This window comes from Balaenoptera ricei, chromosome 10 (genome assembly GCF_028023285.1).
Source record: "Balaenoptera ricei isolate mBalRic1 chromosome 10, mBalRic1.hap2, whole genome shotgun sequence".
NCBI classification, from domain to species: domain Eukaryota; kingdom Metazoa; phylum Chordata; class Mammalia; order Artiodactyla; family Balaenopteridae; genus Balaenoptera; species Balaenoptera ricei.
In genome coordinates this window covers 59,617,936-59,635,085 of record NC_082648.1, presented here as the reverse complement: position 1 = coordinate 59,635,085, position 17,150 = coordinate 59,617,936, and the positions used below count along the sequence as shown (strand labels likewise).

General features: G+C 37.6%; 1 protein-coding gene across 3 annotated transcripts in view; it reads left to right on the top strand.

Annotated features, from left to right (window-relative positions):
* Positions 1-17,150, top strand: part of PTPRR (protein tyrosine phosphatase receptor type R) — a 254,511-nt gene that overhangs the window by 135,334 nt on the left and 102,027 nt on the right. For all 3 annotated transcript variants that reach the window (XM_059934694.1, XM_059934696.1, XM_059934695.1), the window contains 3 exons: positions 4,355-4,468; positions 7,793-7,948; positions 14,755-14,865. In XM_059934694.1, the coding sequence (XP_059790677.1) occupies positions 4,355-4,468; positions 7,793-7,948; positions 14,755-14,865 (381 nt within the window). The remainder of the gene's footprint in view (positions 1-4,354; positions 4,469-7,792; positions 7,949-14,754; positions 14,866-17,150) is intronic.

Below are 17,150 nucleotides of genomic sequence, written 5' to 3'. Positions count from 1 at the left end.
ATGGTGTTTGAGCTGAGTCTCCAAAGAGAAGGAAGAAGGCTTAGCCAGTGATCCACATATGCACGAACCCAATACAAAAAGGACATGGCATGTTTAAGACACCTTAGGTACAGCTGGAGTATAATGTACATGGTGGATAAGTTTGGGAGGTAAGACTGGGAGGACAGGACAATGGCAGTGAACCAAGGAGTTAGTACCTTTCATTAAAAAATGAGATTTCCTCAAAGTATTTTAAGCAGAATAGTGACTTGATCGAGCCAGAATGTTGCACAGGTCCATATGAGGAATGAATTAGAGACCATAGAAGACTGGCAACCCATGAAGATTCTATTCAAATAGTCCAGATAGCCATGATAGTGGCCTGAACGTAGATGGTGGAAATACAGATGAAGAGAAGATGGATTCAACATTCAAGAGATTTTTAGAGGGTAGAATAGACAGAACTTGATAATGAATTGGATGTTATGATGGTAGGGTGAAAGATAAGGTAAAAGAGTGAGTCAACATGATTTCAAAATATGGTACTTCATCGCATTATATGAAATATAGAATTAGAAGTAAATTTGATTGTGGATGAGGAGAGGGAAAAAGATAAGTTCAGTTTGGGTAACGCGGAGTTTGAGGCGTAAGTGGAACATTCAGGTGGAGGGAAGCAGATGTAGGACTCTGAGAAAGGTGGGAACATGAAATATGGAAATAAAAATCATTAGTATGTAAGTAATAGTAGAGGACAACACAGAGAGTTATCAGAAGGGATTGGGTGATGGTGTAAAATGCCTCCAATAGGTCAGGACTTTCTTCTTTGTTCAGAGACAGAGAAATTTTTGCTTTTATTCCTGGGAATCACTTGACAATCCAACTGCTGGCCGTAAAGGGGAGACTCCTTGCCAAGAATGAAGTTAGAGATCCCGAGTAGCAATGAGCACACGTTAAAGTTAGAAAGAGATGAGTGGATTCTTCCTGACTGGCTTGGTCCTGAAGGAAGCTGGGTTTGTTTGTTGCTGTTGGGAATTGAGACTGGACTTCTTTGAGGGGCTTTGAGGACACCTTTTTGGCCTTCCTCCCCCTAATGGGGCCACTGGGTGTGATCTTGACTCTTACTGGGGGTGATCAGATGACAGACCAGGCTACCTTATAGCATCAAGAGGTAACTAACATTTGAAACCTGACCCCTACTCAGGCAAAAATAATTCAACCATCCTTTAAATATAAATAGCTAAAAGCCAATCACATACTTAAAGTTTAAACATAATGCTGGTGCCTAAATTCAAGTACTCCATTTTAATCAGTTTCCTCAAACTGATTTATATCTAAGGCTCATAGGCTTCAAGTACTTTAGTGGACTGTCTGGTGACCAAAGAAAGTCATATTACACAGTGGTATTTCCTTTGTGGGAGGAAGCAGAAGTGGGTGAGGGGACATGGGCCCCAGATAAAAGGAACTGACTCAGGAATCTCTTTCCAAGGCAGAGGTCCAATAAATTTAAATACAGATGGAGTCTGAAATCTTTGAATTTTCATTATGTTTAATTTTTTCTGTGTGTTTATATATTTGTGATATCAATAAAAATACTCAATTGTTTTTGGATAGTAACTCTATTTGCATTATTCATTACTGTGAAGTGGCTTAGCATTTACCTTTGGAAAGAGCATTATAATCCCTTTCAAAGTTAAAAATTTCAGTCATTCGTATGTTAAATAATAGAAATGACCAAATGGGTTTAGAATAAGACTAAACTATATCTTGTACTGTTATATGGTAACTTTGAAGTTGTGACACTGTCATTGCCATGGAAATTTATATTCTATCATAGTTGTTATGATCTCACCTAACAGGATGAGAAGAAGCTATGTATTTCTAGCATCTATCCAGGAGGAAGATGGTAACATATATCCTCTTATTATAGGAAGTCATATTTATTTTATCTTCTCTGAAATAAAATTCTCGTTTTGTCTAGGATCCTTTCTTTTTCTCAAATTGTGATCATACATAGTGTCTGGCATGTATTAGGCCCTCAAATATGTATTTTTTTGTTTGTACTCTATTTTAGCATCACTATTTTATGGGGAATAGTCAGAAATACATGTATCTGCTCTGGAATCAATCCAGCTTTTCACAGGCAAGCAGAGAACTGAGGCAAATTATTCAAATGTTTGATGCCATGAACCAGATGATTGCAGTTTTAAACTAATTATTTCAACTCACTTCTTCATTTTAGTTAGGGAGTCTAAATTTCTGTTTTAAATGCACAGCTTTACCTTCTTGGAAAGTTGCCATTTTGAGTGATTTTAAATCTTGAGTTCCCATTTCACTTCCATACACCATTTCGATCTAAGGAAGTTAGACTTTAATACTGTTTCCACAGTTACAAGCTTCGTTAATCATGGCCCTGGGAACTGAATTCTCAAGTGTGTACACAACCCCCTTGACTCTCAGTTCCCAGCGTAGACCATTGGCTCCAAATCCTGCCCGTGGGAATCAAGGGCTGTGCCTGCCTGCTCACCCTGCTTGACAAACACTGCTGGTGAGCCAGAAGTCAATGGTTCCTCATCAGTGTTTGCAAGAACCAAGGAACCCATCTCTGCAAAGAAACTCCAATCTCTTGGCAATTTCCACAGCCTTAGAGAGCTGAAAGTAAGCTGTTGCATAAAAGGAAACCTCTGTTTCTCAGAGCCACCAGGTGGATTTAGTTTTTCTAATCTCTTGGATTTTCCATAAAGCATGTTTCCATAAAACATAAATCATGCTTAAAAGTATAATGTTTTTCTCATTACTGCATTTCCATGTCCTACTCATCCTTCAGGGTTGAGCTCAAGTCTTAGTTTCTGCATTAAAATATGTTTTTGTATATTGGAAACATTTTTAGACTATAGAAAAGTACAGAGGATAATATAGCAAACAATTGTGAACCATTAGATGACTTTTATTTAATAAAAAAATTATTACTGATGGTGTTAATGTAACTTTTCTACCTACTCCCAGCATAATTCTCCTTTTCCCCTCCCAGGAGCAAGTTGTACCTTATAGTTGGGGTGTTGGGTAGAATTTTCAATAGTTCTTCCCTTTTGTGGATCTCAATTTTTGGCCCGAGTCCAGTTCCAGCTGCCTAACATGACCAAGCTCTATGGCCCCTGCCCCTATGCAAGTATTAAAAGATCCTAAGGTACAATAGCAGTCTAGAGCTTTAGCTCGGTCTACCATTTTGACTGGGAACCATTACACCTCTTTTGACCTCCCCAACTCCTTCTGATTCCTGTAGCAATAAGTATTTGGTCCAGTTTCCAATCACTTATTTTGTACCAACTTTATGTATAGAGGATTTATTATTTCTTAACAAAACTATAAATTCTTGGAACAGTATTATTCTTCTTCTACAGCAAACTGGGAGAAGGTCCTCTGAGAGTTCTTACACTATAGTAGATTACACTTGTAAGCCAATCTCTTTATCATAGAAGTGTGTACATAGACGTGTGCCTCACTTTATAGAACAAATGATATTGCAGCCATCCAACAGTTACTGATAACCTACTATGGTCAAGTTAGCGAATTAAGCATTATAAAATAAGAAATGCATATAAAGGTTTGGTTTCCCCACCTTGTAAGGTATCTATTTCAAGTGATTATGGTGCATTTTTGAAAATACATAGTTAACTAGTTTATGTTATAAATGTAATAATAGCATCCATGGCTTAAATTAAGGATGTAGTGTTAATTGCATAATTTGATTTATATTTTAGGAATTTTAAAATATTTACTTGTCCTCTTCCAAAACAACCTGAAAATTAAGAGTGTTTGCCCAAGCAATGGAGTAAGAATTGTTTACCTTAGATTTAATCATCAGTTCCATTGACTTCTTTACCAGAGTTTGAAAATGCATCATTGCAGCTCATTCTTTTGCCTTGCACTGGCAGCAAATCACTATATAGAGAAACTGCCAAGTCTGGTGTTACGGAACTTACACAGCATCTTCCTCTCTGTGACTGTGTGTGAACACAAATTAAAGATGTCCTCTGGCTTGGATTACTGAAATATACTTGGCTGCATATTACATTCTGTCATCTGGACTTAAAGCAAAATAAACCAACACGCATTTCAGTGAATTGATCATTCATATGATTCTTGATTATAACTAGACAAATTGCATTATTATGCAATATACCATCTTCTTAAGTAAGACCATTTAAAATTTCACATAAAATGTCCCTATAATTTTTTTTATCTCCATTAAAAATGCAATAAAGCACCATGAGTGTGAATTTCTCAAAGTCACAGGAATTGTTGTGGTCACTCGTCCATCAGGAACTGAATGTCCAAAATCAAAGATTTACTATAATTTGAATTTTTTATTTTCCAGACACTGCAAATGGATGTAAATAGGCTGAACATAACCTTGCTTCGGATATTCCGCCAAGGAGTGGCCGCGGCTTTAGGACTCTTACCCCAGCAAGTGCACATCAATCGCCTCATTGTAAGATGCCCGCATTTCTCATTCCCAGAGTACAAGCTTTGATCTTTATTGCAGGGCTCAAGAACAATGAACAATAACAAAGAACACCCATGCTATAGCTTTATGGTCCATGAGCCAAATCTGGCATAACACCTGTTTTTGTAAAGAAAGTTTTATTGTAACAAACCATACCTATCTGTTTACATATTGTCTAAGGCTTCTTTCACACTACAGTGGCAGAGTTGAGTAGTTGCAACAGATTGTCTGTCTAAATTAAAAGCTAAAATATTTGCTATCTGGCCCATTACAGAAAAAGTTTGTCAACCTTCTCGTAGTTCAAGACTAGCTATCCTGGTAGGTATGAATAGAAGGGCCCAAAATACTTGTCTCACCAACCGGATACTACTCCCAAAATATTCTCCCTAAGACGGAAACCTTCTGTATCAGGTAAGGCACTGTCTCCAGACAGCATCTATTAAAATCCCTTCAAGTATATCAGGATGAGGGACTTCCCTGGTGGCGCAGTGGTTAAGAATTTGCCTGCCAGTGCAGGGGACACGGGCTCAATCCTTTGTCCAGGAAGATCCCCACGTGCCGCGGAGCAACTAAGAACGTGCGTCACAGCTACTGAGCCTGCACTCTAGAGCCCACGAGCCACAACTACTGAAGCCTGCGTGCCTAGAGCCCGTGCTCCGCGACAAGAGAAGCCACTGCAATGAGAAGCCCACGCACCGCAACGAAGAGTAGCCCCCGCTCGCCGCAACTAGAGAAAGCCCGCACACAGCAATGAAGACCCAACGCAGCCAAAAATAAATAAATAAATAACTTTTTAAGAAAACATATATCAAGATGAAGGATGGTGAACACATAGGCAGAGGATTTTGAATAAAGAATAAAGAAGGGCTTCCCTGGTGGCGCAGTGGTTGAGAGTCTGCCTGCCAGTGCAGGGGACACGGGTTCGAGCCCTGGTCTGGGAAGATCCCACATGCCGCGGAGCAACTGGGCCCGTGAGCCACAACTACTGAGCCTGCGCGTCTGGAGCCTGTGCTCCGCAACAAGAGAGGCCGCGACAGTGAGAGGCCCGCGCACCGCGATGAAGAGTGGCCCCCACTTGCCGCAACTGGAGAGAGCCCTCACACAGAAACGAAGACCCAACACAGCCAAAACTAAATAAATAAATTTAAAAAAAAGAATAAAGAAGAACCATGCTTAAGGACAGCAGTCCAAGTACAATGCAGGAATAGCCTTGAAAAAGTCGAGAGAAAACTTGGATGGGTATGAAGGAAGCCCAAAGGACCTTTTGTATAAGGCTCACTTTAGACCGATCTATCACCCACATCCCTTCTTTCCCCCTTCTCCTCAGTGTTTAGGGACCTTGATATCATTCAACTACATATTCCCATCTGCACTTGAAGGTGGGTGTGAGCAAAGACAAAGAAAGGCAAATTCAAATCTTACGACTTTCTCTTTGTAAAAAGCTAATTATCCGAGATTCCTGTGAAAAAGGACTTTAGAATCATTTTACAGTTTTAAAATTGTTCTTAATTTCCCCTGCATTAGAAACTTAAGCAAGGATTTCTTGTTCTCCTTGCCTTCAATCCTTATGCTCCTGCTTGAGTTCAGTTTTACACTGCATCAACACCTGCATTTCCCGCTATGGAGAAGAATTTGCTTTTATTTTGGTTTAGAATTTTTGTTTCTTTTCATTTTTTTTGTGTGGAGGGTGAATTGTTTTCGTCCCCATAATAACTTTTGTTCTGTGAGTCAACTATTTTCTGGGACTAAATAAGTTTTAAAAAAAACAAAGTTTTTAACTCAATAGCACAGAAGAAGAAATACAGCATTTCCCATTATCATGAAAGAGTGAAATAGGTTATTTATATCCAGAGTGTACCTTGCTCAAGTGAGAAGTGAGGTATTATAGATGTCTTAGATCTAGATCTAGATTTTATATATATACTCAGATATCTTAGATATACTTTTACGTATATAGATTTAAAGAGCGTAATAGCTCTTTGAGAGGATAAAAGAGGGATTTGCCACACCCAGAAAGGGATATGCATATCCTCAGAGAATGTTAGTAGCATTTATGCATGTCTATTTCTAAGAGTAGTTCTTATAATAGTTTAAGTTATGATGATACCTGAGGCAGCAGAGTACGGTGATTAAGAGCTTTAGTGCTTTGGAGACAGACACAGAATTCTACTCCATTTCCAGCTTGGCCATGTCCCAGCTCTATGACCTAAGGCAAGCTACTTAATGTTCCTTCATTTACAAAATGAAATAACTTAATACCTCTGGCCTGGAGATAACAGATTTAAGGCACATGGGAGCATGACAAGCCCAAAACAAGTGCTCTCTTCCTACTATTGTTGTTATTAGGTCATAAACTATTTAAATTATTATAAACATGTTTCACATCAGTATTATGCAATATTTACTCATTGTCTGTTGTTCACTGCAAACATGGAAACATTTTTCCTGGATGACTAGTAGTACTCCATTTTATACGTGGCTGAACTTCTGATAAATTGCATTAAAAGAAAACTTTCTAAAAAAAAAAAAGAAAGAAAATTTTCTAGCAGGAGAGAACTCCATGTATCAAAAAGAAAAGACTAACAACAATTTTCTTCTATAAGTGCTTTGTATAAGTTGTCAAAGAGAATCTATCAAAGGCAGTGTCATTTTTGTGTAGTGTTTGTTTTTTATGGGTTTGTGGCATATCAGCCATTTAAGGTAAGAAATCCTCTCTCTCTGTTTCAGGTAATGAGGTCATACTAATAGGAAAGTAACATGATATCATTGCATAACATTGTTTCTACCAAACAATAGATCTTAAAAGTGTGACATATTTAAGGTGAAGAACAGGATCAGGGAAGCAACTTCAAAGACAGCATCACCTTCCTTAGTCCAGCCTTCACATTAATACAATTTATAAAAAAAAAATACATGGGGTGGTGATGTCTAATAATTGTACTGTTAAATCAGGTTTTACTTAATTCATTTGATTTTTAAATGCTTCTTTAAACACAATTACTCAGGAAACATCTGAACAATATATCTCAAAAATTACAATACCGAATGGAAAATAAATCAGCATCGAATGCAATATAAAATTACAAAGCTAGAGGTGTCAACTAATTGAAAGAAGGCCATTTGAAGATTTTGGGCTTTGGGCTGCTAATATTAAGTGTACCAGGAATACCTAATAAAGGTGATCTCCAAGATGTCTTTTAGGATTCTAAAGCTCTGATTTTCTTTAATGTTTCTAGAAGAAAGGCAAAAATATTTCCCAAAGTTGTTTAAAATGTCTATTAACATATACAAATAATCTGCTTTTACTAGGGAAAGAAGAACAGTGTTGAACTATTTGTGTCTCCCATAAACCGAAAAGCAGGAATTTCTGATGCTCTGCCATCTGAAGAAGTGCTGCGTTCACTTAATATCAATGTTTTGCATCAAAGTTTATCCCAGTTTGGAATTACAGAAGTCTCCCCTGAGGTAGGCTGTTTCATGGAATATTTCATTTAAAAATTTGCACAGTTAGCGTGACATGACCCAATTCTAGGAGGCTTTGAGTTGAAAGCTGTTTATCGTGTGTTATTTGATAATATAAAAATCTCCCTAAGGGTCAAAATTCTCTGATTTCACACTGTATATGTTTCTTCCTTAAGGAAGTTCATTTTCATATGAAAGCTTCACTTTTTGACACTTTCTTCTCCAATCTTTATGGCCTTATAATTTATTTTGACTTATCCAACGAATTGTCCAGGATAAAAGCCACTTAGGTATATTTGTCAATTGATTGCTTTTACTGAATTTTACTGAATTTGGGGTGTCCCCCAAAACACCCTCAAATCTTTCCTTCTCAGCAGGTTTACTCCTCATTGCCTTCATTGTCAAAATGGTCCCTTTTTTCCACTACCTTGGGATTAATTTGAAATGTGATTTTTCTTTTGCTGAGGAACCCAGTCTTAAGAACTATGAATATCTCCTTCATAGTGCTTTCTAAATTCGGCACTTTTCAGATTTCCCCCACCACTCCAATACTCTCATTCCCGAATAAATCCAGCCTCTTTTTTACTTCACCTACTCCGTCCCACTCCAAACTTGCTAGAATGAGCATCACCCCAAACATATGTAATTAAATTCACAGAATCAAAGAATTAGACCTTGAGGGAACACATGCGAACATTTTAAAGACACAGAAAGTCAGGCCCGTAGAAATTAAGTGATTTCATCAAGGTGACAAAGCAAATGAGGTATAAAGCAACATTTAAAATCTAGACACCTTATTCCTAGTCTATTTCCCTTTGCAGTAAAACACACTGCCTCTCATTACAGCAAATGCCACAGGTATGGTATAAAAAGCTTTGGTACAAGATTGAGCTTGAATCCCAAAGCCAGCACTTAAAATGTGTGAGACCTTGGGTGATTTAATACCTGTGAGATTAAGTCTGTCTTTACATAGTATCAGCCACTCTGAGCCTCAGTTTCTTCGTATCCTAAATGAGTATAGAAAAAGAAAGGAAGGAAGGAAGGAAAAAAGTAAGGGAGGGATGGAAGAAGGGAGGAAGAAAGGAAGGAAGGAAGGAAAAAAAGAAGGAAGGGAGGAAGGAAAAGAAAGGAAAAGGAAAGGAAAAATGGGTAGAGTCCCTATCTTATAAACTTGAAATATGAATAAAATTTTTAAATTTAAAAAAAATACATGGAAATCTTCACAAAGAGCAGGCACTGAACAAATGTAATTTGACTGCAGAATGAAAATGTATTTCATCATTGAACCACGACTGTAATAACAACCTCCAACTGGTCTTCCTGCATTTAGTGTTGCTTCCCTCCCTGCTCTCTCTGCTGCCAACCCCAGCTCACACATGCACGTGCACATGCACACGTGCACACATGCACACAGTGTTTTCTTTCTTGCCACCAGAGTACTCTTTCTAAAAGCAAATCTGGCCATGCCCTCCTAATGTCATGACTCTTCTTTGGCTTCCTAAATCCTGCAGAATCAAGTCTGGATTTCTTAATATGGTAAATGGTTCTTTGTGTGCTGAGTTTATCATTGTTGAACAGCACTCTCTTAGTTTATGCTTCAGCCATTCCAAACTTAATAGGCACCAGGACACCCCACACCATTTCTTCCCCCCATGCCTGTGTGTGTGTTGGTCCATCTGTGCACCTTTCATGTTTCAAGATCAGTCTACTGTATAGTGAAGCCTTCCCTCGTACCTCCACAGATGTGGGTGCTGGCTTTGTGTTCTCATTGAGCTAAGTACGAAAACCCCTTACCCCGTGTTGGCCTTCATGTCCATCTCTGCACCGTCGTTCCTTGAGAGCATTTCATTTCATTTTATCTGTGTCTTCAGTGCCTTCGTTCAGGGCCTGGCATACAATAGGCGTAGAAATAGCCAAGCGCTGGGCTAGGTGGTGTCCAAAGTCAGAAAAATAAATGAATAAGCAAACAAACACAAAAACAAATAAAATAAGATTTTTGCTTTCAATGAGTTCTAATAAGGCAACAAGAGACAAGCAGATAAGGAAAACACAGGGCTATGATAACATAACCGCACTGTGCCGTGGGAGTTTTGAGGAAGCAGAGGTCACTTCATGCTTCAGAGAGACCAGGAGAAAGGTCAACATGAGCTTAAACACCCTGACCCCTCCCCAGCACTCCTTGCATGTGACTCTGAAGGGGCTCCCTTTTGGACATCAAAGCAAACTCCGTGCCCAGAGTTCAAGCCCCTCACACACTGACTTGCACGCATCTTGCTCCGGACAATTCTTCTTTAAAATTTAAAAAGACCATTAGATTAATTTATTCTGCTTCCCATAAGCTTTCAGTGAATAATATAAGCATTTCGTCCTGTTGCTTTATTCTGAGTTTAAATGCCATTCTGAAGGCTTTAGGAATATGGCAGCTTAGTGAGTCATCCAGATTTACGGACCAAGAGAAGCTCACCATACCAAAAAATTAATTAAACTCAAGTATTTGGGGGTCCTCCAACACACCTCAGCCTGGTGAAGACAAGGAGCTTAGCCTGAATGCCTGTCACAGAACTATTAGCCCTCAATAGACCATAGGTCTGTATTGCACTTGAATAATGAAAGTGTGTTTGATGATCAAGATATGATATTTTCTTATAAAATTATGGGAATCTAAAAATCTAGGAAATCTAGAATCTAGAAACTATTGTATTACAGGAGACTGGGAAGTATTTTAATTGGATATAAGGAGCATTTCATCAGGGACTGGTGTATTGTTTGAGCGTTTTGTTCTGGCACTTCTGGAATGGGCCCAGCGGTACCCTCTGATCGGAAGCTCTAACTGCAGACAGGAGAGAGCCGTCTGCAGTGTGCACAGGCCCTCAGAGGGGGCTTCAGACACATACAGTCCAAGAGGCTCTGCAAAAGCATTTGTTGATAGTTGTTTAAGCTGATAGGTATTCTGTGAGTTTCCCCACTTCTTTATTCATCATTTGTGGTAAATGTGTAATAACTGCTTATGCCTCGACCCAGTCTTTCACATTTCTATCCCCAAATTATAGCTCTGTTATGGTAACATGTTTATTACCAGAACAAAAAAAGGAATATTGGTATTTTGGATTTTCATCCTTTACATGGATTACAGAACATGGTGAATGCTGTCTCGAAGCATCTCCTCCTACACTTTTATTAATTACTTTCAGGGAAGGGTGTGTTTTTTGTTGTTGCCATTTCTTTATTTGCTTGATTTTATTTAAATCAGAAACGACTCTTGGGAAACAAAGACAATTACCAAATAGAGATTTCCTTTCGCTTATTCATCTATTTTTATTTCAAATTTAAGTTTCTTGAGAGACAAAGACATTATTTCTTTTATATATTTATATATGGTACCTAGAACATTGGAGGACCTCAAATATTATTTTATAATAAGATGCTCCTAAAAATTAAAAACCAGACTTCCTCTTGCCTAATAAGTTAAATCTCAGGGAAATAGAATTAAATGTATCGTTTTAGTTTCTATTTTTAGATGTTTTTACAAAATTCAATGTCTATTGAAGCAGTACATTCTGCAATGATAGTGAAAAAAAATGATTTAGGATTTTGTTGTTGTTCAGTTGCAAATTACCACAGTTTCACAGGTCTTATGTTTCAAAGGAGGAAGTTACCTTCTTTAAATAACAGGACAATGTACTGACTGATACTTTCATGGCATGTTTACAAAGAGAAAAAAAATCATACCAAATAAATATAAATCATAATCCACGAGTTTAGTGATTGTTCCTTTAAACATTAGCCAGCAGTCTAAAGAATTATATAGTCCTATCCATGCAGTGCGGAGGAGGAATACAATCAATGCTAATTAACATGGGTCAGATCTCTCAGACCGAATTGTTTACCTTGTGCATGATACAGTGGAAGTTTGGCATTTATCTAACAAAACCATATTGTTGTAGGATACAACTCACTTATCTGCCTAAATCAATTAATTAACCAGCTAATTTATAACATTTCCACTTTATTCTTATTCTGTGTGCTCCATCTCTCTAAAGAGATGTAGCTCTGAAAGTCTCTGTATCATCTCTCCCAGCATTTGGGGTCAGAATTGGTTTTAAAAAAAGAAAAGAAAAGAAAACTATAGTACATCAAATTATTAAACAGGATATAGAGAAGCCATTGCTATCGGTACCGGAAACTGCCCAAATTTTATACAATCAAACAAAACAAAACCCAGCAGCTTCTTTCACTGCCACAAAGTTAAAGGGAAAGTGATATTGTTGTGACATAAGACGTTAAGATGATACAGTGCATTGGTTTTGACCCAGCCATAGAGCCTCTGAATTATTGAACCCTCAGTCCCCTGTCAAAATGTAAAAGGCATCACATTAACCTTATACAAAGGTTAGATTGGAGAGTCTTGTGAATTACAATCTTATGACTTGTGGGATCTCAAGTACAAACTTTTCCATTTATTACCCTGCCCTTATCAAGGTTTTTAGATCTCTGTACAAATATAGTAGTGCTCAGCAGGACTAGCATGACTCAGAAGGAAATCTATTTACCAAGAAAGTGCAGTGGCTAAGTTCTAGGAGTTCAAAACATGTGTCTTTCTAACTGGGGGCGGGGGATGGAGGGGTGGGAGGTTAATTCCTCCATGATTACTGCTTTGGTTAAAAGAGAAAACAAAATAGATTTGTCTTAAGCAGAAAGGAACATGTTGGTATTCCAGGAGGTGTGGAACTATAGTAGGAAAAAAAAGAAATGAACCAAATCAGGTTAGGAACACAAAATCGCTTTCCACCCACCTAACCACTCCTTTTTTAATTCAAATTTTACATGAACTAAAGCTCAGATCCTCACACTTAAATTTGACAAGTTTATGCTGCCTACTTGAAGGCTTAAGTGGTTTGCTTTTATAGCAAGCAATAGATGCTATTTATTTGCCTGCAAAAAAACTCATTTCCATATTTATATTTGATTTCTACAAGAGTTTTCTATTAGTTTCCAGCTATGTGTACAGAGGCATTGGAATAAAATATGATCTGGCTAAGGTCAATGAGTAAAAGACAAGTTGTCACTTGAACCCAAGATTTCCTTTTCAAGACATATTGGTTTCTACTCATTTCATCAAGCAAGTATTTTCAGATTCTCCATCAACTTACCATTTATGTATTTTAAAAACATGCATAAATCATTTCTTGCATCTATAAATGTGTCTATGTCTTAAAGAAGGCAAGATATTACAGTGAGCATATCTATATTTTACAAGCAAAGGAAATGGAAACTCAACTACTTCAAGCAATAGAGGTCTTCCTCACATAGTTATTGTAACCACAATTGAACTCAAAGATCCTTTCCATTCTGTTTTGTTCAACTCCCCACCAAGACTCGCTTGAGTTTCAGGATTAAAGTTTTCATAAAATATTTTTCAAGGCAAATATTTCTTTTTGTCTAGTTTACAAATGTGGAATGCATTTTTTTTTTTAAGTCTTGAAAAATAATTAACAATGATTTCCAAGTTCAGACACCTAAAAGAACAGGTTTTGCTGAAGGCTTTTTTTCTTTTTTTTCTTTTTGAGACAATTACTATTTATTTCTCATGACTCTGTAGGTTGACTAGGATCAGCTGGGTGGTTCTTCTTTTCCACATAGTATAGGCTGAAGTCATCCCTGGGGTTACATTAAGCTGGGAATTCATCTGATGCTGGAATGCACAAGATGACCTCTCATTCTCCAGGGCCACTCTCCATGTGGCCTTTCATCATTCACTATCATGCTTCTCAAGGCTTTCTTAATCATTAGAGACATCGCAACCAAAAGGGGAAAAAGCAGACTCCAACAAAATGTAATTTTAGATGAGTGGGAGCATTTGACTTGATTTAGCCTTTATATTCTTTTCCTAATTGTGGACCATTTGGTTTCAAGGTCAATTTTCTTTAACCATAAATCTATAAATTTCACTGAATTATTAAATTTTACTGCATTATTATAAGATGTGATTTTAGTAGATGTGCTTTTTTAAAAAGAATGGGTAAAATAAAACTAAACCACTCATTCACATGTTATTCATGCTTTTTCTCTACCCTTCCACCCCTCAAATAGTAAGCTAAGTAAATAAACAAAGAAAGAAATAAATTAAAGTAAAACTATTTTCCCTTTTAGTGCCAAATAATTCTGGACATTCTGGTGTTCCCTGTTGCTTTAAATAAAATATAAAATCCTAACAATTTATGTGGTTAAAGTGGTACATTAATCAGATTTTGACAAAATAGACTGCATTTTTAAAAAAAGATTTCATAAAAGAAAAAAAAAAAACACGAAAGAAGGCAATATGCCGACATTGTTGCTCTGTTTATTGATGCATCATGAGATTTTGTTTGCACCTGTTTCACTTCTGTTTAAAAGCTGAGAGCAGTATTACAGCACATAAAGCAGGGTGTTGATGTTATGGGAGGAGCCTGAAAGCAGATTAAGGAGAGCTTCATAAACAATTTCCTCAGCACAGAAAAGAACAGAACTCTCTCACCTGTGAACCAGGTAGTTTCCAAGAGAGACCTTGAGGGACACTCACAAAGCCTAGGGCCCGATATGCCATGTCGGGCATGCTTCCTCCTGTACAGGAGATAAAATAGCGTCTTAATGTATAAGAACGGCAATCCAATGTCTTAGATCAGATTGAGAAGCAGCTCTGGCAGCGGGGGATGTAGGTGTGTTCTACTACACTGAATGGAATCAAGCTAAAAATATGTTTAGTGTCTGATAAGAACGCCAGTCTCCTCAAGCTCTCATTTAACATCGGACTTTCTGTTTTGCTTTCAAAGAAAAATGTTTTACAAGGGCAGCATGAAGCGGACAAAATCTGGAGCAAAGAAGGATTTTATGCTGTTGTCATTTTTCTCAGCATATTTGTTATTATAGTAACGTGTTTGATGGTAAGTTTGCTTCTTTATATATTTTATCCTTTACTGAGCCCACTGCTTAATATTATTGGATATATTGCCATTCAAAAGAATGTTGAAAAGACTGAGAACAGAAGCAAGACTATGACCCTGTTAGGTTGGGAATATTTCACATCTGACAGCAGAGTGATAGCTAAAGGAAAACCTACGGAATTATGGATTCTGACTTGCTGAATAAGACTGTAATTGCACTGAGGCTTTTCGTGACTTGATCAACCCTGAGAACGAAGTTTTAGAAAGTGATTTACCGAGGTCACTGAAATCCTCAAAGTCATTTAAGTCTCATGGGTACACTTTGGACTTGCTTTATTTCTTCTTTTATATTATCTTTATGCAACTTGGGAAAAATTTTAAAAAGAAATATGTCTTGGGGCAAGCTTACTTCTTAATGAGCAAAAATAAGGTTTTCTTATTTTTAAAGGGCCTTGAAAGTAATATATGAAATTCCAGGCATGAAAAGGAGACAATTATAGGCTAAAGGGCTAAACAATCCATAATCAACTAATTTTTTAGGTGAATGAATAATGTAAAGGTATGAAAGTATATACTGCAAATAGCTCTGTAAATTACAAATTATAGATATGAAGACTTTAAAAGTAGATTTCATATTAAAAACATAGAACCCCAAATAAACCTAAACACACTAGACTAGGCAGTGCTCTTCGGTACTAAATGAGTTAACAGTTACCTTTCCAATAGAATGATAAGATTTTCCTATTCTTTTGAAAATTCTGTGATATAACTTAAAATATTTGAAGTTTACAGATGGGTTTCAATATCTTTTCTTCCTGTGTGCTATGTTCTTTTTAATTTTGCACATTTTTAAAAATATTCCTTCCTTAGTTTTTAAAAGCACCCCCCCAAAAGACATCATGCTAATTATTCTTCCCGCAACCAACAGTGTTGCTAAGTGTCTTAACGGATTTTGTTTATTTCTGCTCCTCCTCCTGGAAGAGGTTTATGTTAGAAAGATTAGGGCCCCGTTTGGAAAACAGAGGCTGAGTGGGTCTCAACTTGAAGGATATAAAACAATTAAGGCCTTGAATAGGGTGAAGATGGGCATATTTATTAGAATCTAAAATACAGAAAGTAGCAAGCTCCCATTCACCCTAAAGTTTCTATCATCATGAATTTAGAGGCATCTCCTATGGGCCAGGCACTAAGAGAGAAGATTTCTAAAAATTGTGACAATATCGACAAAAGAATAATTTAAGAATTGAGTAAGAAAACGGATTTTTACGTCTTAAATAGTGGAGATTAAGGGTAAAGAATTTTAATGAAAGTTGGAGGTTTTATGGAAATTTTGGCAGAGACCTCTGGGCATTTTTTAGGTAGAGAGGGTGTGGTTCCTTGTTACGGTTAATTGTGTTTTGAAATATGTGGTTCTTCTTTTTTAAATAAAGGAAATCTCAAGTGTTGTCCTCCCTCTCATAAGTCACAATTAGGGTATTTTTCTGCTTGGAACGTTGGAAGGAAGGGGAGGCTAGAAAGGGATACAGAGTGATAAAAATGGAGATTATTCAGGGAGTAAATACGTAACAATTCAGAAGAGCAAAGGCAAGGAGGAAAGTGGGAAAGCAGATTCCCAAGCAGCTGGTGAGTCCTAGAGGGCTGAGAGAGGCAGAGCAGAGGTTGCCATTCACTTGTTAGATATGCTCCAGATTCTGCATCTCCAACTCAGGGAGCGCCCCTGTATCCACCATGACTGGATGAACTCCTGCCTGACATACTGATCGCGAGTAGTAATAGGACTTGTAGTAGCCACACCCTCACCTACCTGGGGCCAGGGAACAACTAACTCTTCCTTTTCCAGTGTCTGCAAAACATCCATGTAAAATTCAAAAATCTAAATAAGGCTGCTCCAAAGTTACTAGAACAAACTGAGAAAGGAATGTTTCAGAAGTGTGTAGGTGATTGCTCCCTACTGGGCTGGTAGGTAGATTCATCCATTCATTCAATCCAGGAATTCCTGCAGAGGGCTCTCTGTGAGCCTGTTGTTGGCCCTGTGGACAAAGGAAGGAACAAGACAGGTGAGGTCCCTGTGTTCATGAGTCCTATAGTCCAGAGGGGCACCCAGACAATAATTACGTTAACATTTTTAAAAATCAAGTAGTGACCGTATTCTGTGATTCCAAGTATATGACATTCTGGCAGAGGCAAAACTATAGAGACAGTAAAAAGGTCAGTGGTTGCCAGAAGCTGTGGGATGAAGAGCTGGACCTTTAGGGCAGTGAGCCTATTCTGTATGATACTGTAAT